The following is a 24046-nucleotide window of genomic DNA, read 5'->3' on the forward strand; positions in this document are numbered from 1 at the left end:
TGATCAGCAAGTAACAGCCATCTTTGAGCTCTTTTTTTTTTTTTTTTATCAAGGCTGAGTATTTCTAGAGTTCATTGCAAGCTAAAATACAAGCTAACCTTGTAAACATTACCCCTTCATCCTTTACATTGTACACCACATCCAAGTAATACACCCTGATAATAAAAAAAAGGCGCCATTCGTGACTGCCCTCGTTTCTTTCTTTTGAGATTGAACAAATGTTATCGACCGAAAGAATGAGACCTTCCTAAGGGATCTCTTCTCTCTTTCTTCTTTCTTTCATGTCATTCATGACAAATCAAATGAATACATGACATGTCATATATATCCACATCTCTAAAACATTCGCACGCACAAGGCGCAGGCTGAAATTTTTTTTTTTTATTTGAAAATTTTGATTTAAGAAACCCACATGCTAAAAGAGTCATCGCACTGACTGTTGATATGAAATTTTGTGGGGAGCAATTGCCATGGTGCGGAGATTTTTTCCTTATCTTGTACAGACATCTTAATAAGGAAAGACCTGGGGAAACTGAACTGTTTACATAAACCATTGAAGGATATACAAAAAACAAAAAACAACACTCTTCCTCTTCATGTACTCTTCACAAACAGCAAGTCTAAAGCAATTTGACAACTTTTATGATCTTTATCAAAAAAAACCTTTTTTTTTATGAGGTGTCTACAATAATCTATGATACAAACTACAAAGCAGTGCATTATTATACAAAATAAAAGAAAAAGAAAAAGAAAAAAAAAAAAAAAAACAACAACGAATAAATGCAAATATAAACAACATGTCAATGCAAAGGACTCTCATTAAAATAATTGCAAGGATAATAATAAACAATAGCCAAAAGAGACATTCATGTTGTGGAGGGTGGTCCTGCAAAGACTACGGATATATTAGTGGTTCGCTTCAGATAGACTCAATTTGGGTGATGGTGGTAATGGACTTGACGTCGAATCCAAGCATCCACGAGCAATATCAAGTGGTCCACCTGGCCGGTAAATTTCTTGACACCGGCCGTAGAAAATATTACCAGGAAAGATCGCTGGTGTATTACTACGCATGCTAATGTGGTCAAGATGATACTGTTGATTTGCCGGTTGGTTAGAATTAAATGTCGGATCATTAGCAGCCGTAGGTGCTTGTGAGGGGTGATATAGAGACGGATGTAGAAGCAAGGGCGGCGAGGTTGGCGGAGGATCTGGCCATTCACCAGGTATCGATGATGATGTGTGGAGACGGTTTAAAGGCCTTAAGTTTGCATTCGCACCATCATTATCACAAAGGGCCCATGCTCGATCAGATGAGGAGTCTAGATAGTTAAGGATAACATAGCCATCACCATACTCTTCTCGAATGCTTGTGTGTTTTTCTTCAAGCTGTAGGCTACCATATCGACGTTGCCGAAATGGTGACTTTGGATCAAGATGAGATGAGCACGACACAGGAACAGTCTGTTCGGAATCCTTTAGCTGTAGTTGCTGCTCGCTTGCTTCGAGCAACACCTTTTCGTCTTTATCCCCACTATCACAACCCTTGCTGATATTGATGGGTGTGATGGCAGTGTTGTTGGACGAGCAGGCGCTAGGGAGATTAACAGTCGCATCCTTGCCAGCAAGGGCTACCTCTCGTTTCAAGGCATTTATAACGGCATCCTGATTCATAGTACCATTGTTGTTACTTTCTGTAAAGCGCGAGTGGTCTTGGAGGTCTCGAAGGCACGATAAAGACTTCCCAGAGAGCGACCGCTTAATCTTCCGTAGTGAATGATGACGGTGCGAGCGGTCCATGTATCGTAGTCTCTTGTGATGGATTGGTCGATGCGTACCGGCGTCGTCTAGCACTAATACACCAGCGGCCACTGCAAAAACAAAGAGAGGGTATTGCCATTAGCTTCTACCAAAAGGAAAAAAAAAAAAAAAAAAAAAAAAAAAAAAAAACAATTAACTTGCTCATGTTAAGAACAAGAATGGATCGATTTGCTATCATGCCAAAAAAACTTTTCCCCCCTTCTAAAAAAAAAAAAAAAATACCTGAAACGCGACGGCCAGTTGTCAGATGCGGTTGTATAGGTGAGCTAATGCCGTTAGTCTCATGTGTTTCCGCGACGGTGGCAACACATGTATTCATGGACATATCCTTCGCCGCTTCCAAGGCTTCCTTTTGAAGGAGCCATTGTGCTCGGTTACTGGCCAGTGTCGTAAGGAAAGGCGCTGCATCGGGTAAAAATGCGGCTAAGCTTTCGAAATACGGCCGTACCACAAAGTCGGCAAATCCGAGTGAGATTTGTGCCTGATTATGCTGGTTCCGATCCATGTTGGGAGAGATGGGCAGATTCCGAGCCTTTTCAATATCACCCTGTCGAAAGAACTCTTGAACGATCATATCAGACCATCGTTTGCAAAGTCCCCATGGCTTCACGGCGTTCGAAATATCAGCGGCATGCAAGAGGCAGTTACATAAACTCTGCCGAAGCTCTGGGGTCAAATTAAATGATGGGCGACCCATGTCGAGGCTGTGTGTTGTTTGAGTTGACTCTTCGGAGCATCCAGAGTCACTTGAAGATATAGATGATGTTGAGCTGATTGAGGATTGTCGACGATGGTGATCATGGTGATGGATATGCGATGGTTGCTGAGCGACAGGACAGGATGAAAACCGTGAGCATAATGATGGGATTTTGTAAACAGTTGGTGATGATAATGCTGTACAATTGCAGCTAAAGCTAGACTGTGTGGGTGATGATTGAAGGGAAGTGTCTGGACCAGATTCAGCTTCTGTGGGCTCATTGTCGGAAATGGATGGAGAAGACAAAGGAGTGGAGATGACTTCGATAAGAGTGTTGAGGTTGTTAAGCATGTCATAGTGGAAGGACATGTCTGTAGCCATGATGGCCTTGATCATGGCATCCTTCATTCCGTCCTCGGTCGGATGGTTACCCTCAGGGAGGATAGCATCAGGAGAGGAGGCAATGTTACGGAAGAGCTTATGTTTTGCAACAAGTTCCATAGCGAGCGAGCATGAGTATTTTTCAAGGACTGAAGCCTCTCCGTATCGTTCATAGAGCTCTGTCTTTGCGTTCACTTGAAATAAATTGTTGAGGCCAGGCTAGATGCGAAGCATAAAGAGAAAAGAAAGAGAAAAGAAAGAGAAAAGACGTTTGAGAAAGTAATGGACCCATTCCTTTGTTAATCAATTGAACGTTCTATGTGAAAGAGTAAGAAGCACGTTGATACGTTTTTAAATACTTTTTTTTATTTTTTTTTTTTATTTTTTACTTTTTATTTATTTTTTACTTACATGTCCAATATCATGACAAAGGCCAGCGAGTAAGAGCGTAGCCATGTCAGGCTTGGTCAGGTATTGAGAAGCATTCATGTCAAACAAGATGCGATAGAGAACAGCAGTGACATCGGCCGCATGGTAGAATGAATGATAGTATGTAGCATGATAACCCTTGTCGACATCGATGATAAAGTCAAGGAGATCACTTTCGGAAATGCCTAGACATTCAACCAGACCCAACTTGGTAAACATGCCGAGGATGATGCCGTATATCTCGGGCATGGAGTAGTCCCAGACATTGAAGTCTAAGCCTCTTGGCTCGCATTTGCCCGACAAGAACCTGAGCATCACCTTTGATTGGATGAAAAGTTTAAATTTGTTGTAATCAATTAGAGAGATGAAGAGATTGGTGAGTGACAGAATAGATGATGAACGATAGTCGATAAATGCAGATGTTGGTAAGGGTAACAGGGATGTGAGAGAGAGAAAGGATGAATGATGACACAGAGTAAAGAGGATATGGGATAAAGGAGAGATAAAAAGAGAAAGAATGGGATGGTAGTCTAGTCTTTATATGAATTAATTCCCCTACCACATCTCATCTCCATTCTCCACCCCCCAATCCACCTCCCCTAGAATGGACAAGAGGAGAGACTATAGAAATAGAATATAATGTAATAGGAAAGAAAAAAAAGAGGAGAGAAAGAGGCAGAGTATATTTAAATCCAATCCATCCCTGCCCAATCCAATTCAGGAGGAAAGAAATGAATTTATGGATTGTGGGGTGCAAAGTAAAAAACCCAAAAGCCGTCGCGTGTCTTTCCTCTCCATCACTCCATCAGAAAAGTAATAATAAAAGCTCTTTCATATTTACTCTGAAAGGATCCGTGCAAGGTATACCCAAATGGCTTTAATGGTATTGTAAAAAAAAAAAAAAAAAAAAAAAAAAGTATTCTTTTCTCCCGACATCAACAGGCCGTTAGGCAGTTGAGCATCTTTTTTTTTTTTTTTTTTTTATCGTTCAATATCTCCTCTGTATTGTCCTAGGAACGGACAGACAGTGGAGCAGATGCATGCATCAACGCGACTCGCATCCTTTTCCTTTCCTTTCCTTTGCTCTGTGATGGTTGTGAGCAACAAATAGTCTTTCTCAGTCTCTCTCCACCATGCCACGAAAACAAAAAAACAAAAAAAAAAGGTGCATTGCGTGCATTGACCGACATCCCTTCTTATCCTATCCTATCCTATCCTATTCTATCTCTCTCCAGCCATGTTGCACATGCCGAAGTAAATAAAAGGGGTTGTGATGGTCAAGAACAGGGGGAGGAGCAGAGGTGGGAGGAAGAAAGACGATAAAAAAAAGCTTCTTGCACCCCTTTCTAGTTCATACAAAGTTACATCATGTCATGCCATGCCATGCCATGGACTCATGGGCACACGTTTCACAAAGGAAAACGCAAATGATATGGAGATGGAGACTTGATGATCCAATGTTCCTGCACATCTGAATTTAACCGTTAACAGCAGCCGATCTGGCGCAAGAGGCAAAAAAAGTATATTATAACAATATACGGGCCCATATACAACTCCCTCACTCTCTCCATACCTCTTTACTCATCCACTGAGGCGTTGAGGAGAGGCAATTTTGCATCTTAATGAAAGCAGGGGTAGAGGAGGAGAAATGATGTCGTCGAACAGGATAAAAAAAATTTTTTTTTTTTTTTTCTCATTCCAATGCTCATCCTCATTTTGCCATCCACCATTCATCAAACAAATGTGAATATAAGCCAATGGGGTTCTTTTTTTATTTTGTTTTCTTCTACAAGAAAAAAGTGCATTACGATGCACACTTACCCGTTCACATGTAAATAAGTCGTCTGAGCTCTGTTGACAATGCCGAGTGATAAGCATGACGCTAAAAAGAGAGATGGTAACTTGAAGTAAGATAGGTCTAGTAATGGTTTAGGAAACACAATATACAATTAAGAGGAAAGGAAGAAAAAATGAGAAACGAGAGAAAAAGATAGTTGTGCAATTGCAGACGAGTTCACTCAGTTAGTGTGGTAGGTGGGAAGGCGCATGCTCGGGCACACAACTTCTAAGAAAAAAGTTCGCTCTCAAAAAAAGACTCCGACAGGTGGTCCAAGCGAAGAAGCAAAAGAAATAACACACGTACACTTATTTTTGTTTTTGTTTGAAATGGCAAGGTTAATTCCATCAGTTCATACAATCAAAAAAAAAAAAAAAAAAAAAAAAAAAAAAGAACACGGGCCTTATGCCGATGTCATGCAATGTTTGTATGTTTGCAAAAAAGAAACTGAAGAGAGTTTATATACGTGTGCTTTTTAGATGAAATCGAATGTGTGCAGCCATGCGAACTATCACCCACACAAACATGAGAGAGAGGGGTGGTAGGATAGTGATCTAGTGATATGCTTCAAACCATAATGGTTTAGTAATATTAAACAAATAGAAGACCACTCTTATATGAAGATGTGGTTTCCGCTCATCTAGGCTTTTTTTTTTTTTTTTTTGTCATTCGCGTTATATAGATTACATTTGATGAAAAAGACAAGCATGGAGCAATGGTGACTATATTAAAATTATTCGCCGGGAATTTTTTGGTCTCTACTGATTCACCGTTCAACATGTGTTCATACACTAAGGGAAATTTTTTTTCTTTTCCTCCTTGACCAACATTACGTTGTGATGAGCAGAAGACATGTGTTTGCACGAACTGAAGAACGAGGGATACATCTATTTACCTGTTTCAATCTTCAATAGCTTTTAATAAAAAGAGCAGTTTATAACCCAGATGTTCGAGTGAAGATGAAGAAGAATGTTGTAGTCAGAAAAGAGGACAGATGTTGAGCAGAATCGTGAATAGGGGAAGAAAGAAGGAGAAAAAGGGGAAAGTATTAATTGTGTTTATACTTTATACATTTTTATACATCTTATTGAACCTCCGTTGGGTGTATTGTAATTGGCATTGAACTGAATTGAGGCATTTATTTATTCAACGTGGTGCACTAACATGCATAAAAATACAGATGGCATTGTATTGATCATGATGATGTTGGAGCCACCATCATCATCCTTGCCAACTTTCGTTCTCTGATCCTCTCATTACTATTCGCAGGTCTCTATTTGTTTGCAACAGTCGACTGCACAATTTTTTTAAACATACAATACTTATACGCCACAAATCATTATCGCCTTGACCACTCAACGCATGTGTTTTTTACGTGTATTCATTGCTTTACTTACAAATGTACATTTCCATTGCGTCGTTACTGATTTGTCGTGTTTCTTCTTCTCCAATGTCATGTTCACGGATCACGGATCAGGAATCTTTTGTCACAACAAAATAAAGAGTGTGTGTTCCATCTTTAAAAAAGACCTGACACCAAGACAGAGTCTCACCAAAGAGATCGTTTCTCTTTTTTTTTTTTTTTTTTTTTTTTTTTTCACCTATCCCTCACAAGGGCCATATCGGTACTTTATCTTTTTTTTTGCCTTTGATATCCATCTAGGATAACCAAAGGGGAAGGGGAAGGGGAATGGGATCAGAAGAATGGCGGGAAAGAAGGTCAATCATCTGTTGTTCATTGATAAAGTTTGACAACTACAATAGGCTTTTTTTTTTTTTTTTTTTTTTTTAGAAGGCTAGATAGGCAATAGAAGGGAGTTTTTCATTGGTCATCCCTTCAATTCTGTCACGGTTTAGAAGACCACATTAGAAGATTAAATAGTCAAGCATCCCTAAATGAAATCAATTGGGTTCATGCAGTGTGTAATCATTCCATCCTCTCTTTAGTCAATGTGTGACAGACATCGGACTAAAATAGGGAAGTTTATGTAAAAGTTCACGAACAGTCTGAAAGCGACAGCAACTTTTTTTCTAAAAAGAAAGCGATAAAGCCAAATGAATGGAACCGTAAAGTCCAAAATAAAAACAGGGCTACAAGGGGTTTGCAGGAACAGAATTACAAGAAAACCACACGCACATCCTCATTAAGCCATTAGACCGTTAGGTAATTCAATTGTGGTTTCTGATTTAATTGTTGTTATAATGCAGTAACGATGGATGACCTGCCTCCATGTATGGCTCCTATTGCCGGTAACGTTTTTCTGAGCTGAGAGAAGCCATATCTTTCAGAATCTGTGTTGGGAGATAAGTAGAACGGTCAATATAGCGGATATATGATGGATATCTACGAGAGAAAGATGTACATTTGGCGAGGTCTGCAAGGCTCCCGAAATTCGTGTGGACTCGATATTATGTCGGATAGGGTGTGACTTGGCAAGCCATTCCACCATCGCGGATGGGTGGTTTTCATGATAGTCTTGCAGGCTACATGTACCAAGGTGGACCCATTGTTCCCGTAAGGTTCTCTAGCAGGCATATTTGGTTCTTTTACTAGAGACAGGCATCGGAGAACTTTCTACTCGACGCTTTTAGGGCATCAGCATGATCCGTTATAAGCATGGCAGGAAAATTAGATCCTGTGACCATACAGCGGTATGATTTATCCATCATTACGCGAGCCTAGAAAAGTGTCTGACTCTCCACAATTACGCGAGCATTCAGCGACGTAATTTGGATATTCGATAGTTGATTTGTGTGTATGTCCTTGGGGAGCATTCGCCTGATTTTGGTGTATGGATTTTGATTTCAAGGGATTGACAAAGCTATCAGTCTCTTTATAAAAAGAGTAGAGTAATTCAAATCATTACTTTGCGCTGTTCCTTTCTAAACTGACTCGTGTTGCTCATGTTCTAGCAGCTGGAACCATAGTCATGACTAAAAGCATAATTATTACTATCGTTGTCATCGGTCAAAGACAAAAGTAGGGGGATATCCTCATCTCTGGCGTGGGTCTGGGTTTACTAAAAGTTGATCTGAAGGCATCCCGGTTGGCCTTTTTCGAGAAAAGAAACATCCAGTTAGTAGGATGTCACGTGCGATTTGCCTATAGTACTACTCGCAGCAGTTGGGGGCAAGCGCCGTCAAATAAATATCCCGTAGTCATTACCATTCATGGCAAAAGATTGTAAATTCTTTAATCTATTCATTCCATTCCTCATTCTCCTCTCTTTGCCTACTTTCTCTTTTGCCTACTCTCTCCTCATGCCAACATAGAATAAAAAATTATGGAGCGTGAAAAAGAGGATGATCCATACGAAGCCATTGGATATGGAGACTTTGGATCCTACTTTCGTCGCAAGAAACAAAAGCTACGGCTGCAGCAGGAAGAAATGTAAGGAGTCGATTTAAAGATTTATCCTATTTAGTAGTCCTGTGTTAATTGTATTTCCTTAATTTCATGACAGAGCTGCACAGATTGCACCGGGTGTCCAACAGATCTTTGAGGGTATTGTTGTCTATGTGAATGGATACACATATCCCCCCATTCATGGTAACAACAGATATCTTTTTTATTTAATAATGAAAAAAACAAAAAAAAAAAAAAAACAAAAAAAGGTTAAGTAATCACTTGGATATCTATTGTTTTATCAAGAAAGGTGAAATAATACATCAACTTGCTCTTTATGATAGAACTCAGAAACTTGATTGTACAACGAGGCAAGTATACATGCTCACGCACTATGAGGTACAATGCATCACCTTTTTTATAATCAGGCAAACATTTCAATTGTACTAAACATTGTACATAATATGATAGGAGGTGAGTTCCGGCAATACTGTAAGTAGTGGCAAACCATCTTCAATTGATCAAAGCAAAGTATTTATTTATTTTTTTCATTGCTCACTGCTAACAGATTTATTGTATCATTTCAATATTACCATTAGTATCAAAGAGTTCCACGACGCATATCATTGCGTCCAACTTGACGCAAGCTAAAATGAAGGAGTTCCAGTATGGCTATTACTATCCGATATGGCTTTAAGACCCCTTCTTTAATTTTATACATGGCTGCTTCATGAGCTCACAGTGTTCTTATAATTTATGGCTGGTTCCTTGATTTAGAAACTATAAGGTTGCGAAACCTGAATGGATTGTAGAGAGCGTCAAAGCCAACAAGCTTCTACCTTGGCATAAATTTAGTACTCTGAGAGTCGCTTCATCATTTACGAAGTTCGGGGAGGTATCTTCATCATCAACCTCCGTATTATCCCCAGATGCCTCTAGCCGCTTCTCGAATGCCGGAACAACTACTATCCCGTCTCAGCCTGCAAGTTTTGTGAGCACAGGTAGATTGGCCAATATCCAGAACGAAGCATCAGTTCGAGAAGTTACTCAGAAGGTGGATGATGCGCTCTATGAAGATCAAGCCTCTGAGATGCAAAGGTGCAATACCAAGCTTGAAGAGGGCGAAAACCAGTCAATTGGGGTTCAATACAATGAAGATGAGCTCTTCTCAGGCGAGCTTGATTTGGAGGAACTTCAAAGTCTTCTTACACCTCCGAACGATAATGAAGATCATGAGCTGGAAGGACTACCTGACAAAAATCAGGACCCATCTACCATCAATACGACTTTCGTTCACAATCCATTTGTCAATGTAAATATGCAATCACCAATGGATGCAATGACAGGCGCTGGTAATGATGTGCAGACAAGCGTAGATCACATCGCATCATCTGATGATCGCCATCCTACCCTGATCGAGCTCTCAGTCCCATGGAATCGTCTCAACTCGTCTGTACAGCCTGGTTTTGTTGAAAAATTCTACCAATCATCACGTCTGCATTACCTTTCCGCGTGGAAGGCAAAACTGAGAGAACTCACAGCAGAAATACAAAAGGACCGGGTTCCTCTTAATTACAAGAACAAAGATAAGATCATAATGTAAAATGATATAATTCAAGCCTTCTTAGGCCCATTATTCATGGATCGCATTATTATTACTATTGAAGAAATGCTAATCTAGAGTCTTTTTATTTTTCGATATGTTTGGCGGATTTATTTGCCGCTATTGATATACAATTTAGGCATATTGACTTTGACTGTTTCTTCGCGTCAGTCGCGACGAGAGGAAAGCCCGAGCTTCAAAATCGACCTGTTGCTGTCGCGCATGGGTCAGGAGGGTCAACCTCCAACAGTGAGATAGCATCCTGTAATTACTTGGCCCGCAGTTTCGGCGTTAAAAACGGAATGCATTTGCAGCGTGCCCGGACTCTTTGCCCAGATTTGATGGTTGTGCCGTACGAATTCCAAGAGTACGAGGACATCTCAATTGAGTTTTACAAGATCATCTTAAGTTACGCGGATGAGCTCCAGGCCGTCTCGGTAGATGAAGCGCTTGTCGATGTCACATCAAAGTGTATTCCATATTGGAGTATGGATGGTCATCATCAACAGGCTGAAGAGCTGTCAGTCCAAATGGATCCTGGAGCGTTAGCTGAGCAAGTGAGGAAAGAAATTTTTGATGCTACAGGATGTCATGCAAGTGTTGGCATTGCACCTAATATCCTTCTTGCTAAGTTGGCTACAAAACGTGCCAAGCCTCATGGACAATACATCTGGCCGAGCACTCCAGGCTCTGAGAGGACTCTCCGTGAGCTTCAAGGCTCAGTGTCACTACTGCTACCTGATGTTGACGACGAACCCGATCTGACATTGCCTGGTAGCGACAATGGCTCTCAATTCCACAAGCCCGAGACGCCAGTGGCTAAGAAGTCAAAGTCGCAAAAAGAATTTGCTGTACAAGATCTACCGGGCGTTGGCTATAAAACAATCCAGGAGCTTGAGGAGCGCTTTTCGGCACGAACGCTGTACGAGCTTCAACAGATACCCAAAGAGGAGCTTCAGCGGGTTTGTGGGGTAAAAACAGGGGAAATGCTTTATAATTCTTGTCGAGGAATCGATGAAACAACCCTTGCATCTGACCGTGAAAAAACTCGACAGAGCGTTAGTGCCGAAATCTCTTGGGGTGTACGCTTTGAAAACCAGGAGCAAGTGGATATTTTCATTGCTGATCTAGCTAAAGAAGTTAGCAAACGTTTGAAGGAAATCAACCGAAAGGGCAAATCCGTTGTGCTCAAAGTATGGGATTCCCCTAAATGACATAATTTTAGTTAGCATCCTTTTGGAGGATCTTTGTATGTATTTATTTTACTATTATTATTGCTTACTAATCCATGAAATGGTATTGTGAATAATACGCAGGTGATGAAGCGGAAAGAGCATGTTGGTGGGCAATGGAAGCATCTTGGCCATGGGCCAGTTGATCAATTTGCTCGGACAGGCCAGCTTCCCATCTACACAGATGATCCTGAGCTGATTAGCACCGAAGCACGCAGATTGCTATTGTACTTCAAGTTTAACGTATTGGATTTGAGAGGTAAATCGATCGACTTGTGTATTTGAGCTACAAGCACACGAGGATCCTGGGCAAAGGAATATAGAGGGCTAAGCATTACCTACATTATGGATGCTTGTTTATTGTATAGGGATTGGTATTCAAGTTCTCAAACTCAATAATGATGCTATCAACACTACTCCAAAGCCTATATCCGTTACTACGGACTATATGAATCAGACCACCTTGACATCCACCCTATTCCAACCCAAGCGGCTCCTTTCCACCAAAGCTGCCAAAGATCCTACACCGCCCATCCAGGTTTCTGCTCAAGACAACGCACCCACTTTAAAGCCCACTGATCAAACAAAGGTTATTGCTAGTTACAACTACACTGAGGGCGGCCCAACAATGGAGATTGACAGTGACACTTTCAAGGAGTTACCACAGGAAATCCAAGCAGAGCTCTCGCTCCAATACCGTTTAGTGTTTGTTAACCTAGACCAAAACAAGTCAACAGATGTGCAGGTCGATGTACAAGGAGAGTCTAACACAGTGCCAGTCCAGGAAAAAGCTAAGAGTAGACATATGTCGATTGGAGACGATGCTCTACCCCCGTGGTCTCAAGTGGATCCCAGTGAACTTATGGCCATGTCAACGCCAGCAATACGAGACACCCTGAAGGGATATGCCGTGAAGCATAAAGATAATAATGAAACTGATATTCTTAGAGATACCAACTCTGATCATTCTCTGGATAGTGGTGTTCTGCCGTCTCCATCAAAAGTAAGTCTACGAAGAATTCAGAGCTATTCTGCCAATTAATGTTTCCTGATCGGAGATACTATGTTTCATTAAACATTCTGTTTGTTTTCTATTCTGGATCCATCATAGTTGGATAAATCAGTCCTACAAGCTTTGCCTCCTGAGATACGAGCTGAGATTGAGCAAGAGTATACCCTTATTATGGAGAACCAGGAGTTAATCCAAAAGCTTGCTCAATCTGGTTCGGTGGAGTCTGCTAGACCTACTCCTGGTGGGTTGCTCCTTCAATCATCAGCCTTGATGGAGCGCCAGGGTCTCGGCCGAGGGAAAGGTAGAAATGTAATACGTGGTTCCGTCCGCAGCCGTCCTAGAGGTAGAGGCCGTGGCCGAGGGAGAGCTATTGGCGGAGATATAGTTCCAAAGCGGAACAAGCATGGAGGTATGGAGGGCTTTGAAAACAGTGGGCGATCACTACACCAAAGAGCTGGTCCAAATGATGTTACAGATGCTCAAACCAATCAAATACCGGACCTTGATGAGAGCTTCTTGCTTGCATTGCCTGAGGACCTTCGAGCAGAGGTAGTGGCTGCACATAGATTGGAGGTGGTGAAGAGCCGACGGAGACAGGCCGATCTAGCTGATGCAGCCAAGAACAACCGACCCCAGGACTCGAGACATGGTGCAGAGCACAATAATTATGGAAGAGGATTAGGGGAGAAAGGATTTGTTCTGCTAGAAAGACCAACGCTTATGAACATGCGTGGAGTGGATGAGCTTCGCGGGATGTTGGCGGAATGGGTGCAGTCCACTCTTGTATCAGGCAGCGAACAGCCTTTACAGGAACGTCTTACTTCTGCTACTGCTGAAGACCACTCATCATCATCTTCTAAAGTTGATGTCACACTTTATGATGAAGGACCGAATCCAGAGGATGTGCAGTCTTTCCTAGAATTCCTTGTAAAGATTATTTACATGGAGCGTGATTTAGAGAGAGCTCGATTGCTTCTGCGGTACCTTCGAAGGAAGATAGCACAGAACCAGAGCAGAGCAGCGCCGGCGGATGCGAATCCCAAGCACATTCAGGTGCTCATGAGCTGGCCAGAGGCTCTGCAAAAGGTGACGAGTATTGTAAAAACAGTGGTACTACAGATCTACGGGGGTTCATTTGTCCTAGATTGACTTGCTGTTATCAAAGCCAAATGAATAAAATGATATAGAATTGCTTGTAGAATTGGTAGAGCTGGGGGGCCAGGGTGACATATGTACTTTATGTACTTAGAGCTCGTTCGCAAGGAGCCTGACTCATGCACAGGATTTTGGGGATAGTCATGTTATCTTTATTTTCTCAACACGCTGTTTTGATAAGGATTGACGACTCTACTGAGCTGCACAAGATAAAATCTAATCATTCATTACACTGCTGTTGCCATATTCAAGGTACCACCTTCTTTACCCATAGACTTTGGAGGCTTGAGGTTTGCTTAAACGTCATAGTATTTGATTCCCCATAACACACTGGAATAGCAGGACCCCAGGAGCCAAAAGGCCATGTGTCGGCTGCCCCTGAGGTTACAGAGCATCTGACTGGACCTACTTTTTTCTCTTAGTATTATTAGTAAATAAGCTCTAAAGACAGAATTGCTTCACGTTAGTTCCAACACAGCAACACGGCCAAAAAAAAAAAAAAAAAAAAAAAAAAAAAAATTAGGTATACGGGCCAGAGAGGGACTGCAACAAAGCCTCTTGAGAATTGTTTTTTTTTTTTTTTTTTTTTTTTTGCATTTTATGTTGAAAACTTGAATGCAGCAAACGGGACGGTGTTCCCTATTAAAGCTCGAAAGCCGTGGATCTCACACCGTTGAAGCAGGTCTTAAGATCTAGCCTGCCTTCAAGGATAGTAATACTGATATCTCAGTGTTCGAGAAGTATGAGGTCTTCCATAACTCTTGAATCTTTAGGAGCTTTTCTGGGGGGTGCAGCTGTGATCGTATGCAAATGCGCAGGCACGAACTTCAATAGCACTTATGATATGGAAGTGGGAGAGTGATGGTATGATGGTACTGAACCGCCCACGCACGTTGATCCCTCCAAACAAAATCTCGATATCATCTGCCCTCTTGATCTCCGTATCTAGAGCTGGGAGACAATCCTAGTTTCGGACAAGGTATTCGATTATCATATCCATACTTTGGGAATTAAAAGATGGGAATACCAGAGGTGGCAAGCATGTAGCCTCCGTTAAAGGCAAAGACTGTAGGAAGGATTGCGAAGTATGGAGGGTACCATAGCTTTTCCTTACTGCCCAAGGGGCGGAGTAAAGAGGTAGTGACATGAGTTAATTTTATTTTTGAAAAGAGATGAGCTTAAAGAACAAATATGCTCAAGGTAAAGCTTATGTGGCACCCCAAACACCTCAAATGACTCGAAAAACCAAAAAATGTGCAAAGTATTGGCAACCTCCATGAAAGATACTGATTGAGCCGTGCTGCTAGAGTATATTTTTTATGCACAGGTATTCCTCTTCCACATTCATGTACATAGATATATTTAAGCTGACAATGCTTGTGTGAGTATTTAAGTCTCCGGCATATGTTGTATATTCCCAGTTCAATGGGGGTTATATGTACAAAAAGGTCCTCTCTTGATCACCACTGTCGACTCACCGACTCACGCAGGCGTCCATTGAATTGTTCTAGTGGGTTAATTATCGACGCGTGTTGTAACACGTACAAGAAGGATCGTCAAAACTTTGATCAGGCAAACTTTAAACGACGAACATACGTGCAATTGTGAAATGGGGGCCAATAGAAATGAGCCAGGGCAGCATCCCAGTCTTTTTTTTCCCTCCCTCCCAAATCACATCAACGTGGAAGGAGGCGAGTCGCCCAACGCTTGAAAGAAAAGTTGCCAGAAGATAAAAGAAGCTTTAAAGAAAGGGAGATCTATTTCAGTCTGAGATGTAAAAAAAAATTACATTGCTTTGCTTCTTTCATCATCTCTCCTAGCCTTTTTATTTTGTTTTATTTCTCATCAAGACTGATCAGTAACCATTTCATCTCGCCACATAAATATACAGACAATCCAATCCAATTTCGCTGATATTCCAGTCAATTTGTGCAAACAAAACGAAACGGGCAACTTCACACAGTGTACATACATTAAGCCATAATGGTGCAATCAAAGATCAAAAAGAAGTCCCTGCTGGCACTGGGCGCTGTTGCTGCCCTTGCTGCCTTGTGTTTGGACACTGTGCCGGTCGATGCCGCGGTCATGTCCATTGACTATGGTACTGATTGGTTCAAGGTTGGTCTTGTCAAACCAGGCATTCCCTTTGATATCGTCCTCAACGCAGAGTCAAAGCGAAAGACTCAATCTGCCATGACTATTCGTGGTAACAATCGCGCCTTTGGATCGGAGGCAATTAGTTTGGTAAGACACTTCACGCCTTTTTTTTCATATATATATCATATTTGGATTTTAAACAAAAGTAACCACCAACCTTTGGTTTTATTTTTCTTACGCTTATTCGCCCATTCTATTAGGCTACTCGATTCCCTCAAGATTCATTCATCGGTCTTAAGAGAATCTTGGGTCGCGATTATGATGATAGTTATTGCGCTGAGTTCCGTAACACATTTACCAATAAAATGCTCAAGGATGAGGTCCGTGGCACTGCAGTGTTCGAAACGACGGCCGGTAATAAGTATTCAGTTGAGGAACTGGTGGCCATGCAACTGGCTCTTGCTAAACAGCAAGCTGAAGAGACCGCTGGAGAGACCATCAAGGATGTGGTCCTCTCAGTAAGTAATAGTTGGTACTGAAATGCCGAAAAGTACTTGAAGGAAAAAGAAAAATATCTAATTATACATTTCCTTCAATTTCTAGATTCCTCCTTACTTTAGTCAGTTTGAGCGTCAGGCATTGCTCGATGCCGCCGAATTAGCAGGATTGCATGTCCTGTCTCTAATCCACGATGAATCTGCTGGTATGTACACAGAATAGGAGCTGATGGACTTAAAGCATAAATGGGAGACTAACGAGATGCCTTTTTTTTTTTTTTTTTTTTTTTTTTTTTTTTTAAAAAAAAAAAATGATTTGGTATTGAATTATAGTTGCGCTCAACTACGCCATGACTAGATCATTCCCTCAGGAGCAATGTCACATCTTTTACGACATGGGTGCTGGAAGCACCGTTGCTAGTGTGGCTTGTTTCCAGGACTTGTCCGTGAAGGATGTTGGTAAATTTAACAAAACTGTTCAACAAGTCGAGATCAAGGCTGTGGGTTATGATCGCACTTTGGGAGGACATGATGTTGACGTCCGTCTTCAAAAATTCCTTGCTGAAAAGTTCCAGGAGCAGTCTGGCTCCAAAATCAGTGTACCTGTTGTTCAAAATGAACGTGCGATGGCCAAGCTCCTCAAGGAAGCTAACAGAGTGAAGCAGATCCTCAGTGCTAACACAGAGACAATGGCATCAGTAAGTCTACATTATTATCTTATCGTTTGCGAGCTCAAAAAAAAAAAAAAAAAAAAAAAAAAAAAGAATCCTTAATTGACATCACTCTGTCATATCATTCTGTTGCATAGGTGGAAAATTTGACTGATGAGATAGATTTCAGAATTAAAGTGACCCGTGCTGAATTGGAGGAGATTTCCAAGGATCTTTTTATACGTGTCAGGGGGCCCATTGATGCTGCATTAGCAGAAAGTAACATGAAGCTAGCGGACATTCAATCGCTTGTTTTGGTGGGTGGCGGTGTACGCGTGCCTGCTGTTCAGGCGAATCTGGCTGCTGTTGTGGGCGAAGAGAAGATTGCCAAGAATGTCAATGGAGATGAAGCTGCAGTCATGGGCGCAGTGTTCCGAGCTGCCAGCTTGAGTAGGCAGTTTAAGGTGAAGGAAGTCCGCCTCAAGGATGTTTCTCTCCTCCCTATTGAGGTCAAATATACCGGCGAAGCCAAGGATGCTGCCACTCCTGGAAAGCTTTTTTTGACACCGATCTTCAACAAAAATTCTGTTTTGGGTACCCGAAAGACCATGAGCTTTAAGCGCGTCACAGACTTCAGCTTCGATTTGGAATACGGTCAGGTGTCGAATGAGCATGAAGCAGAGCTTACGAGCAAACAGATTGCACATGTCTCCCTGTCGGGGTTGACGGAAGCCATCAACAAATTCAAGGATGTAAGTGTGACTACTCCTACTGTTAAGGTGACCATTGAGCTCTCTGACTCTGGTTTGTTAGGTGTTGGAGAGGCAGTCGCTAGCATTGAGACAGACAATTCCAAGAAGGCATCTCTTGCAGACAAAGTCAAGTCTTTCTTTGGCGGAAGTGACAAGAATGGAGATGTTAAAGATGCTGAGCCCAAGGACAATGGGGACGAACAAGAGGGCAAGGATGATCAAGAACAAGGTGATGGTAAAGATACTTCTGACAAGAACGAAGACAAGACAGAGAGTAACAACAACAGCAGCACCGATCCATCAGCTAAGAATGAGACTGTTGTGACCACTCAGATTGAGAAGGTTGTATTAAAAGTGCAGACAGAGTATAGGGGCATTGCACCTCTTAGTGATTCTGAGATGAAAGAGTCCTTGAACAAGATTCAGAAGCTGGATGCGTTGGATGCAGCGAAGCGTGCACGTGAGGAAGCCAGGAATGCACTCGAATCGTTCTTATATCGTGGCCGAGAACTATTGTATAAGGACGAGATCATTGAGGTATCAACGGAGGAACAACGGAAAGAACTGTCTGACATGTTGTCGACTGTGTCAGAATGGCTGGATGATAATGAGGATGCGGAGACAAACGAGTTCCAGACGCGTTTGAAGGAACTTCGCAAGATTGAGCGACCTCTGTCAGTCCGTGCTGCTGAGCATGTCTCGAGACCAAAGGCATTTGCATCGCTTACTTCGTCTGTGACGATGGCACGTACAGTGGGTGAGCAATTGTTGTCTGGCGAAGGTGCTTTCCATGATCCTGCTGATGTGCAAAAACTATTTGATGCTTGCGATGATGTATTGGCATGGATCAAGAAGAAGGAGGCTGAGCAGGCAGCGCTTCCTCTCTGGCAAGATGGTGTGGTGACGACACGCGAGATCCAATTGCGTGGAAGTGTTGTGGAGCGGGAAATGCACCGGTTGATGACCATGAAGAGGCCTAAAGTTGTCAAGAAGAAGGAGGATGAAAAAGTCAACACGACCGAGTCGGAGGATGAAAAGAATAACCAATCTTCCAAGGCTGAAGAGGGCGTCAAGGAGAATGAGACGAGGCCTCTGGAGGAAAAAGATTTAGAGGGTAATCAGGAAGACCAGGGTGAGAAGGAGCAGGAAAAGTCAGAGGAGCCCATTGATTCTGTGAAGCACCCAAAGGATGAGCTGTAAAAAAAAAAAAAAAAAAAAAAATCTTTTAAATAGTCCTAGTATTATAAATTTCAGCATCTAAAAAGTAGAAAGTCATGATCAAAATAATCCACGATACAGTATTGCAGGCAATGCAAGCAACAGCTGTTGAACCAAAATAAATTCATAATCAAACATGTATGCAACAGAAGAATATGATCAATGCGTTGATGTTCAAACGAAGCATTTGTCAAATTATAGTGGCTGGTTTTTATGTGTAACCATCGGCTTTTTCACTCTCAGCCTCAGTTGAAGTGAACACATTCAAGGAAGCAACCCATCACTTTTTTTTTATTTTCATCTGAGATCATCTAACATCCTTCCTCTCGTTTCAAAAAAGACACGTTTCTCATTTTAGTATCACCATACCATGACCTGGTCACCTGCCGACTTGCTCTGGTCCCTGACTAATAGAGCATCCCTAACGGTGTTTGAGTCGATATGTGCTAATCTGTTCCTGGTTCTTGTCGCTTCTCTTGGTGTGACTCCGGTGTACAATCTATTGAAGGGCAACCAATTCCCAACCAAGGGCAAGGTAACTATTATATTCATTATAATACCCATAGCTAAAATGGTTTTTATAATGAGTATCAAGCATGATTGTTTGACCTAATATCGCTTTTGTAAAATTGCTTTCAAATAGCATGTATACGTTACTGGAGGAAGTATTGGATTGGGGCGTGCTGTAGCGATCGAGTTGGCCAAACAAGGTGCTCATGTCACTATCGTAGCACGTAAAGAGGGCCCATTAAAGGAAACCGTTGAACTTATGAAGGTTTGCTATTTTTTTTTTTTTTTTTTTTTTTTAAAAAAAAAAATATTAAGATATCCTGGATCAGCTTTTTTTATTATTATTATTAAAAGCTTTTTCTTGAATTTTTTTTTTTTTTTTTTTTTTTTTTTTCTAATAGCAAGCTGCCGCGGCACAGAAAATCAAGAGCAAGGATCATCATGTTGAGCAAAAGTTCCATTGGATCAGTGCGGATGTCTCGAACAGGGAGCAGTCGATCCGTGCGTTGGATGAGGCTTCTGCGTTTCACAGTGGTCAAGTTCCAGAGATCATCATCATCTGTGCTGGCACAGCCATCCCAAAACTGTTTGTCGAAGCTTCGATTGAGGAATTTGAGATGCAGATGAGGCTCAATTACTTTGGAGCGTTATATACAGTTCATGTATGAAAATCTCCTTCAGGATCTTTACAATATTTTTTTTTTTTTTTTTTTTTTTTTTTTTTTGATGGACATAGACCCAAGCATACTCACTCTAGTAATATGGCATATATATGCCTATATACTTATTACTATTATTATTATTATCTAGGAAGCTGTGCGACGCATGGTCGATACGGATGTCAAGGGTAAGGTTGTGCTCACAGCGTCAACCATGGGTTTAATAGGCTTTGCAGGATACAGCAGCTATGCGCCTACCAAATTCGCCGTACGAGGATTGGCAGAATGTTTGCGTAATGAATTTTTGATGTATGGTCTTGGTCTCCACATTTACTTCCCGGGAACCATGTTCACTCCTGGCTTTGATAACGAGGTATTTGTGTGTGTGTTTTTTTTTTTTTTTTTTTTTTTTTTGTTTCTAAAAAAGAGGAAGGGAAAGATATATGGATATATCAACCAAGTCCTAAAATAACGTGCCATTCCTTTAGAACTTGACAAAGCCTTTGGTGACCAGAGAGATTGAGGGAAGCTCAGGCATAACGTCCGAGGAGGCTGCCAAAGGAATGTTTAAAGGTAAATATGGATGGGACGGACTGATACTTTTACAATACAAACAAAGGTGTTTGTATCTATTTACATGTATTAACGACTTTTCCCTATAAATTTACAAAACCCAAAGGTCTCCGAAAGGGATATTACGCAGTAACGACTGATTTTGAGACCGACTTTTTACGGATCTCTGCAAAGGGAGTTACACCCATGTCTAGCGTTGGGTGGGATTATCTTTTAGGACTGGTAGCACCTGTAAGTCATCCCTTGATTAGTCCTTACAGTGCGAGGAGGTTTTTAATAAACAGACAGAAAAATATTCATACTTTTTTATTTTTTATTTTTTTTTTTTATTTTTTAGTTTGGAGCAGCTCAATTTCTATGGGAAACCAACTCCAAGGTCAAGAACTTTGGCAAGAAGCTGCTTAAAAAGGATCTTTAATGCAATCTTTTATGTAATCTGTAGACATTTCAAAGTTCAAGATCTTTATAAATAATATTTTAATAAATAAATGTATGAAAAAGTCGCTGCAATACTGCCTATGGACACGCAAGTGCCTTAACGCGGTCCTGGCCCTGTGTGCAGTCAAGAATTATATTTAATATAATTTTTTTTTTTACTCTTGGCAAAAGAACGATTGTCTTTTTCTTTGGCGCCACTGAGAAGACACAGAGGAAATGTTCAGTCAATGGCCCATTCTTTCATCTTGGTTTGCCGTTGTGATGCTCTTGTAGAAACATCGATCAGACATCTTATCATCACAAAATATCTTTCAGATGAAAGCAGGGAAGAAAAAAGGTAAAAGTGACAGCGCAATAGTATTATGGTGAAAATTTAAATAGTGTGAGTGGGGTGTTGGTGTGAGTAAATGCTTTTTCGTGAATATGAATTTTGAACAGGTTTTTTCCTACTCTATTGCGCCCTTTCTCATACATAAACGATATCAACAACAGCAACAACAACAACAACAACAACAACAACAGCGACGAAGAAAAAAAATAAATAAATAAATAAATAGAGAGGTAGAGAGAGAATTGCCTGGTCAGGAAAACAAAAATGACTAATGTTTTGATTTTTCTTTTTCTTTTTCTTTTACTGTTTGTCGTTTTCATCTTGCTCCTTTGCATCCTTAATCAATCTGCCACTGGCATCCAATGTATTAGGGTCCTGTTTAATCCTGAGCCATTGCATACGAGGTCCACAGCGGCTATACTCTGAAATCTTGAATCCATAGATGGCGGGTGTATAAATCTTGTTTGGAATATTGGGGACCAACTCCGGATAGATGTGGAACAGCATGTGTGCAAACGTTGTTCCAAAGTATGCACCTGATGAAAAAAGAGAGGGAAAAAAAGGGAAAAATGTAGTCAGACATAAAGTTGTAGAGGGCACGGGTATGGTTGGGTACGAAAGCTATCGACTGGAAAAATGATCTTACCATCCAAATTATGATAGCGGGAACTAGGAGGCGAATAAATATCCTGACAGTTGGGGCAGTAAAGCTTTACAGTTTCTACACCTGGAAGGTCATATCGTCCACATGGTACAACGTTTGTTGATTGACAATAAGTTCGGGGACAGCTTCCAAAGTGTCCAGCTTGGTATTTATCCGCCTATCCGAGAGCGAAAGAGAGCGTTAAAGTTTTTTTTTTTTTTATTTTTTTTTTTTTAAAAAAAAAAATTATTCTCTTGGTGTTATTCCTTTTGTTGAGGTATGGCTTCACAGATTTTTCGGAGTATGTTGTGTGTGTGATTGTTTAATTGATCCGATCCTGTGAAAGCAAGGGTTTAAATAAGGGATTACGTTACCATCTGCTGTAGACCTTGCCGTGTGACGATGAACCGTTGGTGAATTAGACCGTAAAGCTGCTCTGCTGAAGCCTCTACAATTGAAACATCTGGGACTTTTGTGCTATCCTCCTCTATTTATCGCCAACATTCAACCAAGAATTGAAAGGTGAAAGTGTCAATGGCTGAGGTGATAGTATGCATTTTAGCATCAGGAAAATGCTATTTCAAATCAAATGTTTGCTCACCAGGCTCAAGGTCAAGAATCATCTCCAAGGCCTCCTTGTAAAAGGGCACGATGGAATTGAGACCTGTCAGGTTGAAGTCATCCTCCACAAATTCGTCGGCGACCTCGGCAAAGTACTGATGTCCTCCAAGGGAACAAAACCAAGCGATCCAGGGCATGGATTCTGTGCCTGAATCGTTGGAGGCATCTGTTCCTAATGTGAAGTGGACATGTAGATGATCATGATGAGCAAGTAAATAAAATCATTATAATAAAAATGTAGCTTGAATAAGTACAGGAACTGAAGTGGTTCGGGATAATGTCGTATCACGAGAAGGCATGAAGAGAGTATAGGATATATTTTTCTTGAGGGATGTTGTGATTCCATAATAATCCGTGATTGTCTGTTGCTGCACTGGGTTTTGTTGCTTCTTTAAGAAAATAAGGGGGATCTTGGCTCAGAAAACGTTGGGGAGTAAGATAGAAATCAAAGAGTTTTTGCTTACCATAATACTCATCAGCTGCATACTCTCCTTGCAGTTGCTCCTCCTCCTCCTCCTCCTCCTCCTCCTCCTCCTCGACATCACCAGCATTACGCATATCTCTCACTTGCTGCTGATGCTGAAGGTGAAGGTCGTGTGAAGACATGGCTCAAATCCCTTGTATTTTTTTTTTATTTTTTTTTATATATATTTATTTTCTATTGATTCCAAGGAGGCTGTTTATTCGTCCTTTTTTCTATGGTCCCTTGTCCTTTGCAGTTTACAATCCAGAGTGATTTGTATGCTGGTTGCGAGAGAAAGGGAAAGGGAAAGGGAAAGGGAAAGGGAAAGGAAAAGGGATAGGGATGGAAGAAAAGAAGATGAGTGTGTGGCCGTGTGGCGAGGCAGGGAAAAAGTTTGTCAAAAGAGGTTATAAGGTTATATGCACCTCTATATTACAATGTATTTAGTGGTTACAAGTCAATGAAGGCAAGGACAGAAGAAGAAGGAGAAAAGAAAAAGAAAAGGAAAAGGAAAAAGAAGAAGAGGAAAGAAAGAAGAAGAGGAGGAAGGAAGGAAGAAAAGGAAAGGAAAGGAAGAGATCAAAAAAAAAAAAAAAAAAAAAAAAGTTAATCTTCAATCGATGGAATGGAAATAAAAATGAGATGAAGTTTAATTTTTTGTGCTTTAGTAATGACTTTGTATTGCAACAGCAAAGGACAGCAAAGCAAAAGCAAAGCAAAGCAAAAGCAAAGCAAAGCAAAAGCAAAAGCAAAGCAAAAGCAAAGAGGACAAAATAGCACGGATGATAGCACGATGGCACAAAGCACGATAGCACAATAGCACAATAGAACGCAGCAGTCTACAGTAATTTTCTACACCCCAATAGCAAAAACCGATGCATTCTGATCTGCTTTGTTCATCTTGATCAGCTTTTTTTTTTATTGTTTTCTTTTAGAGGCTGAAATTACGTCACCATTCTTTTTTTTTTTTTTTTTTTTTCTTCTTCTTCTCAAGAAAAGAGTGTATGGTATTGTATGGTATGAGATGGAGAAAAAAAAAAAAAAAAAAAAAAAAAATCTAAAAAAAAAGAGGACGTTCATA

The 24046-nt window shown here is 41.0% G+C and overlaps 5 protein-coding genes across 5 annotated transcripts; 3 read left to right on the forward strand and 2 right to left on the reverse strand.

The window, feature by feature from the left end:
* Positions 1 to 1906: 1906 nt before the first annotated feature.
* BCR41DRAFT_299809 (hypothetical protein) lies at positions 1907 to 5206 on the reverse strand (the record flags this gene model as incomplete). Its single annotated transcript, XM_022020539.1, has 3 exons — positions 1907 to 3118; positions 3311 to 3646; positions 5150 to 5206. The coding sequence occupies 3 exons, from the start codon at positions 5204 to 5206 to the stop codon at positions 1907 to 1909; spliced, it is 1605 nt and encodes a 534-aa protein (XP_021885542.1).
* A 3168-nt stretch (positions 5207 to 8374) lies between these two features.
* BCR41DRAFT_418837 (hypothetical protein) lies at positions 8375 to 13700 on the forward strand (the record flags this gene model as incomplete). Its single annotated transcript, XM_022029677.1, has 10 exons — positions 8375 to 8556; positions 8630 to 8715; positions 8983 to 9003; positions 9111 to 9177; positions 9289 to 10110; positions 10254 to 11307; positions 11431 to 11605; positions 11715 to 12349; positions 12458 to 13456; positions 13608 to 13700. The coding sequence occupies exons 1-10, from the start codon at positions 8450 to 8452 to the stop codon at positions 13698 to 13700; spliced, it is 4059 nt and encodes a 1352-aa protein (XP_021885543.1). The 5' UTR covers positions 8375 to 8449.
* Positions 13701 to 15598: 1898 nt separating this feature from the next.
* BCR41DRAFT_376558 (Hsp70 protein-domain-containing protein) lies at positions 15599 to 18709 on the forward strand (the record flags this gene model as incomplete). The annotated part of the gene is made up of 5 exons (XM_022027056.1): positions 15599 to 15757; positions 15871 to 16128; positions 16214 to 16313; positions 16441 to 16805; positions 16916 to 18709. 5 exons carry the CDS (start codon positions 15599 to 15601, stop codon positions 18707 to 18709), a joined length of 2676 nt encoding a protein of 891 aa, XP_021885544.1.
* A 277-nt stretch (positions 18710 to 18986) lies between these two features.
* BCR41DRAFT_418839 (hypothetical protein) lies at positions 18987 to 20964 on the forward strand. The gene is made up of 7 exons (XM_022029678.1): positions 18987 to 19262; positions 19371 to 19502; positions 19639 to 19899; positions 20048 to 20269; positions 20385 to 20469; positions 20576 to 20700; positions 20807 to 20964. Exons 1-7 carry the CDS (start codon positions 19098 to 19100, stop codon positions 20885 to 20887), a joined length of 1071 nt encoding a protein of 356 aa, XP_021885545.1. The 5' UTR covers positions 18987 to 19097; the 3' UTR covers positions 20888 to 20964.
* Positions 20965 to 21099: 135 nt separating this feature from the next.
* BCR41DRAFT_379832 (casein kinase II regulatory subunit-domain-containing protein) lies at positions 21100 to 23554 on the reverse strand. The gene is made up of 5 exons (XM_022027232.1): positions 22967 to 23554; positions 22483 to 22674; positions 22256 to 22368; positions 21885 to 22059; positions 21100 to 21774 (listed from the first exon to the last, which is right to left on the reverse strand). Exons 1-5 carry the CDS (start codon positions 23106 to 23108, stop codon positions 21539 to 21541), a joined length of 858 nt encoding a protein of 285 aa, XP_021885546.1. The 5' UTR covers positions 23109 to 23554; the 3' UTR covers positions 21100 to 21538.
* Between the last annotated feature and the right edge of the window lie 492 nt (positions 23555 to 24046).

Source organism: Lobosporangium transversale, assembly GCF_002105155.1.
Source record: "Lobosporangium transversale strain NRRL 3116 chromosome Unknown BCR41scaffold_3, whole genome shotgun sequence".
Taxonomy (NCBI): Eukaryota; Fungi; Mortierellomycota; class Mortierellomycetes; order Mortierellales; family Mortierellaceae; genus Lobosporangium; species Lobosporangium transversale.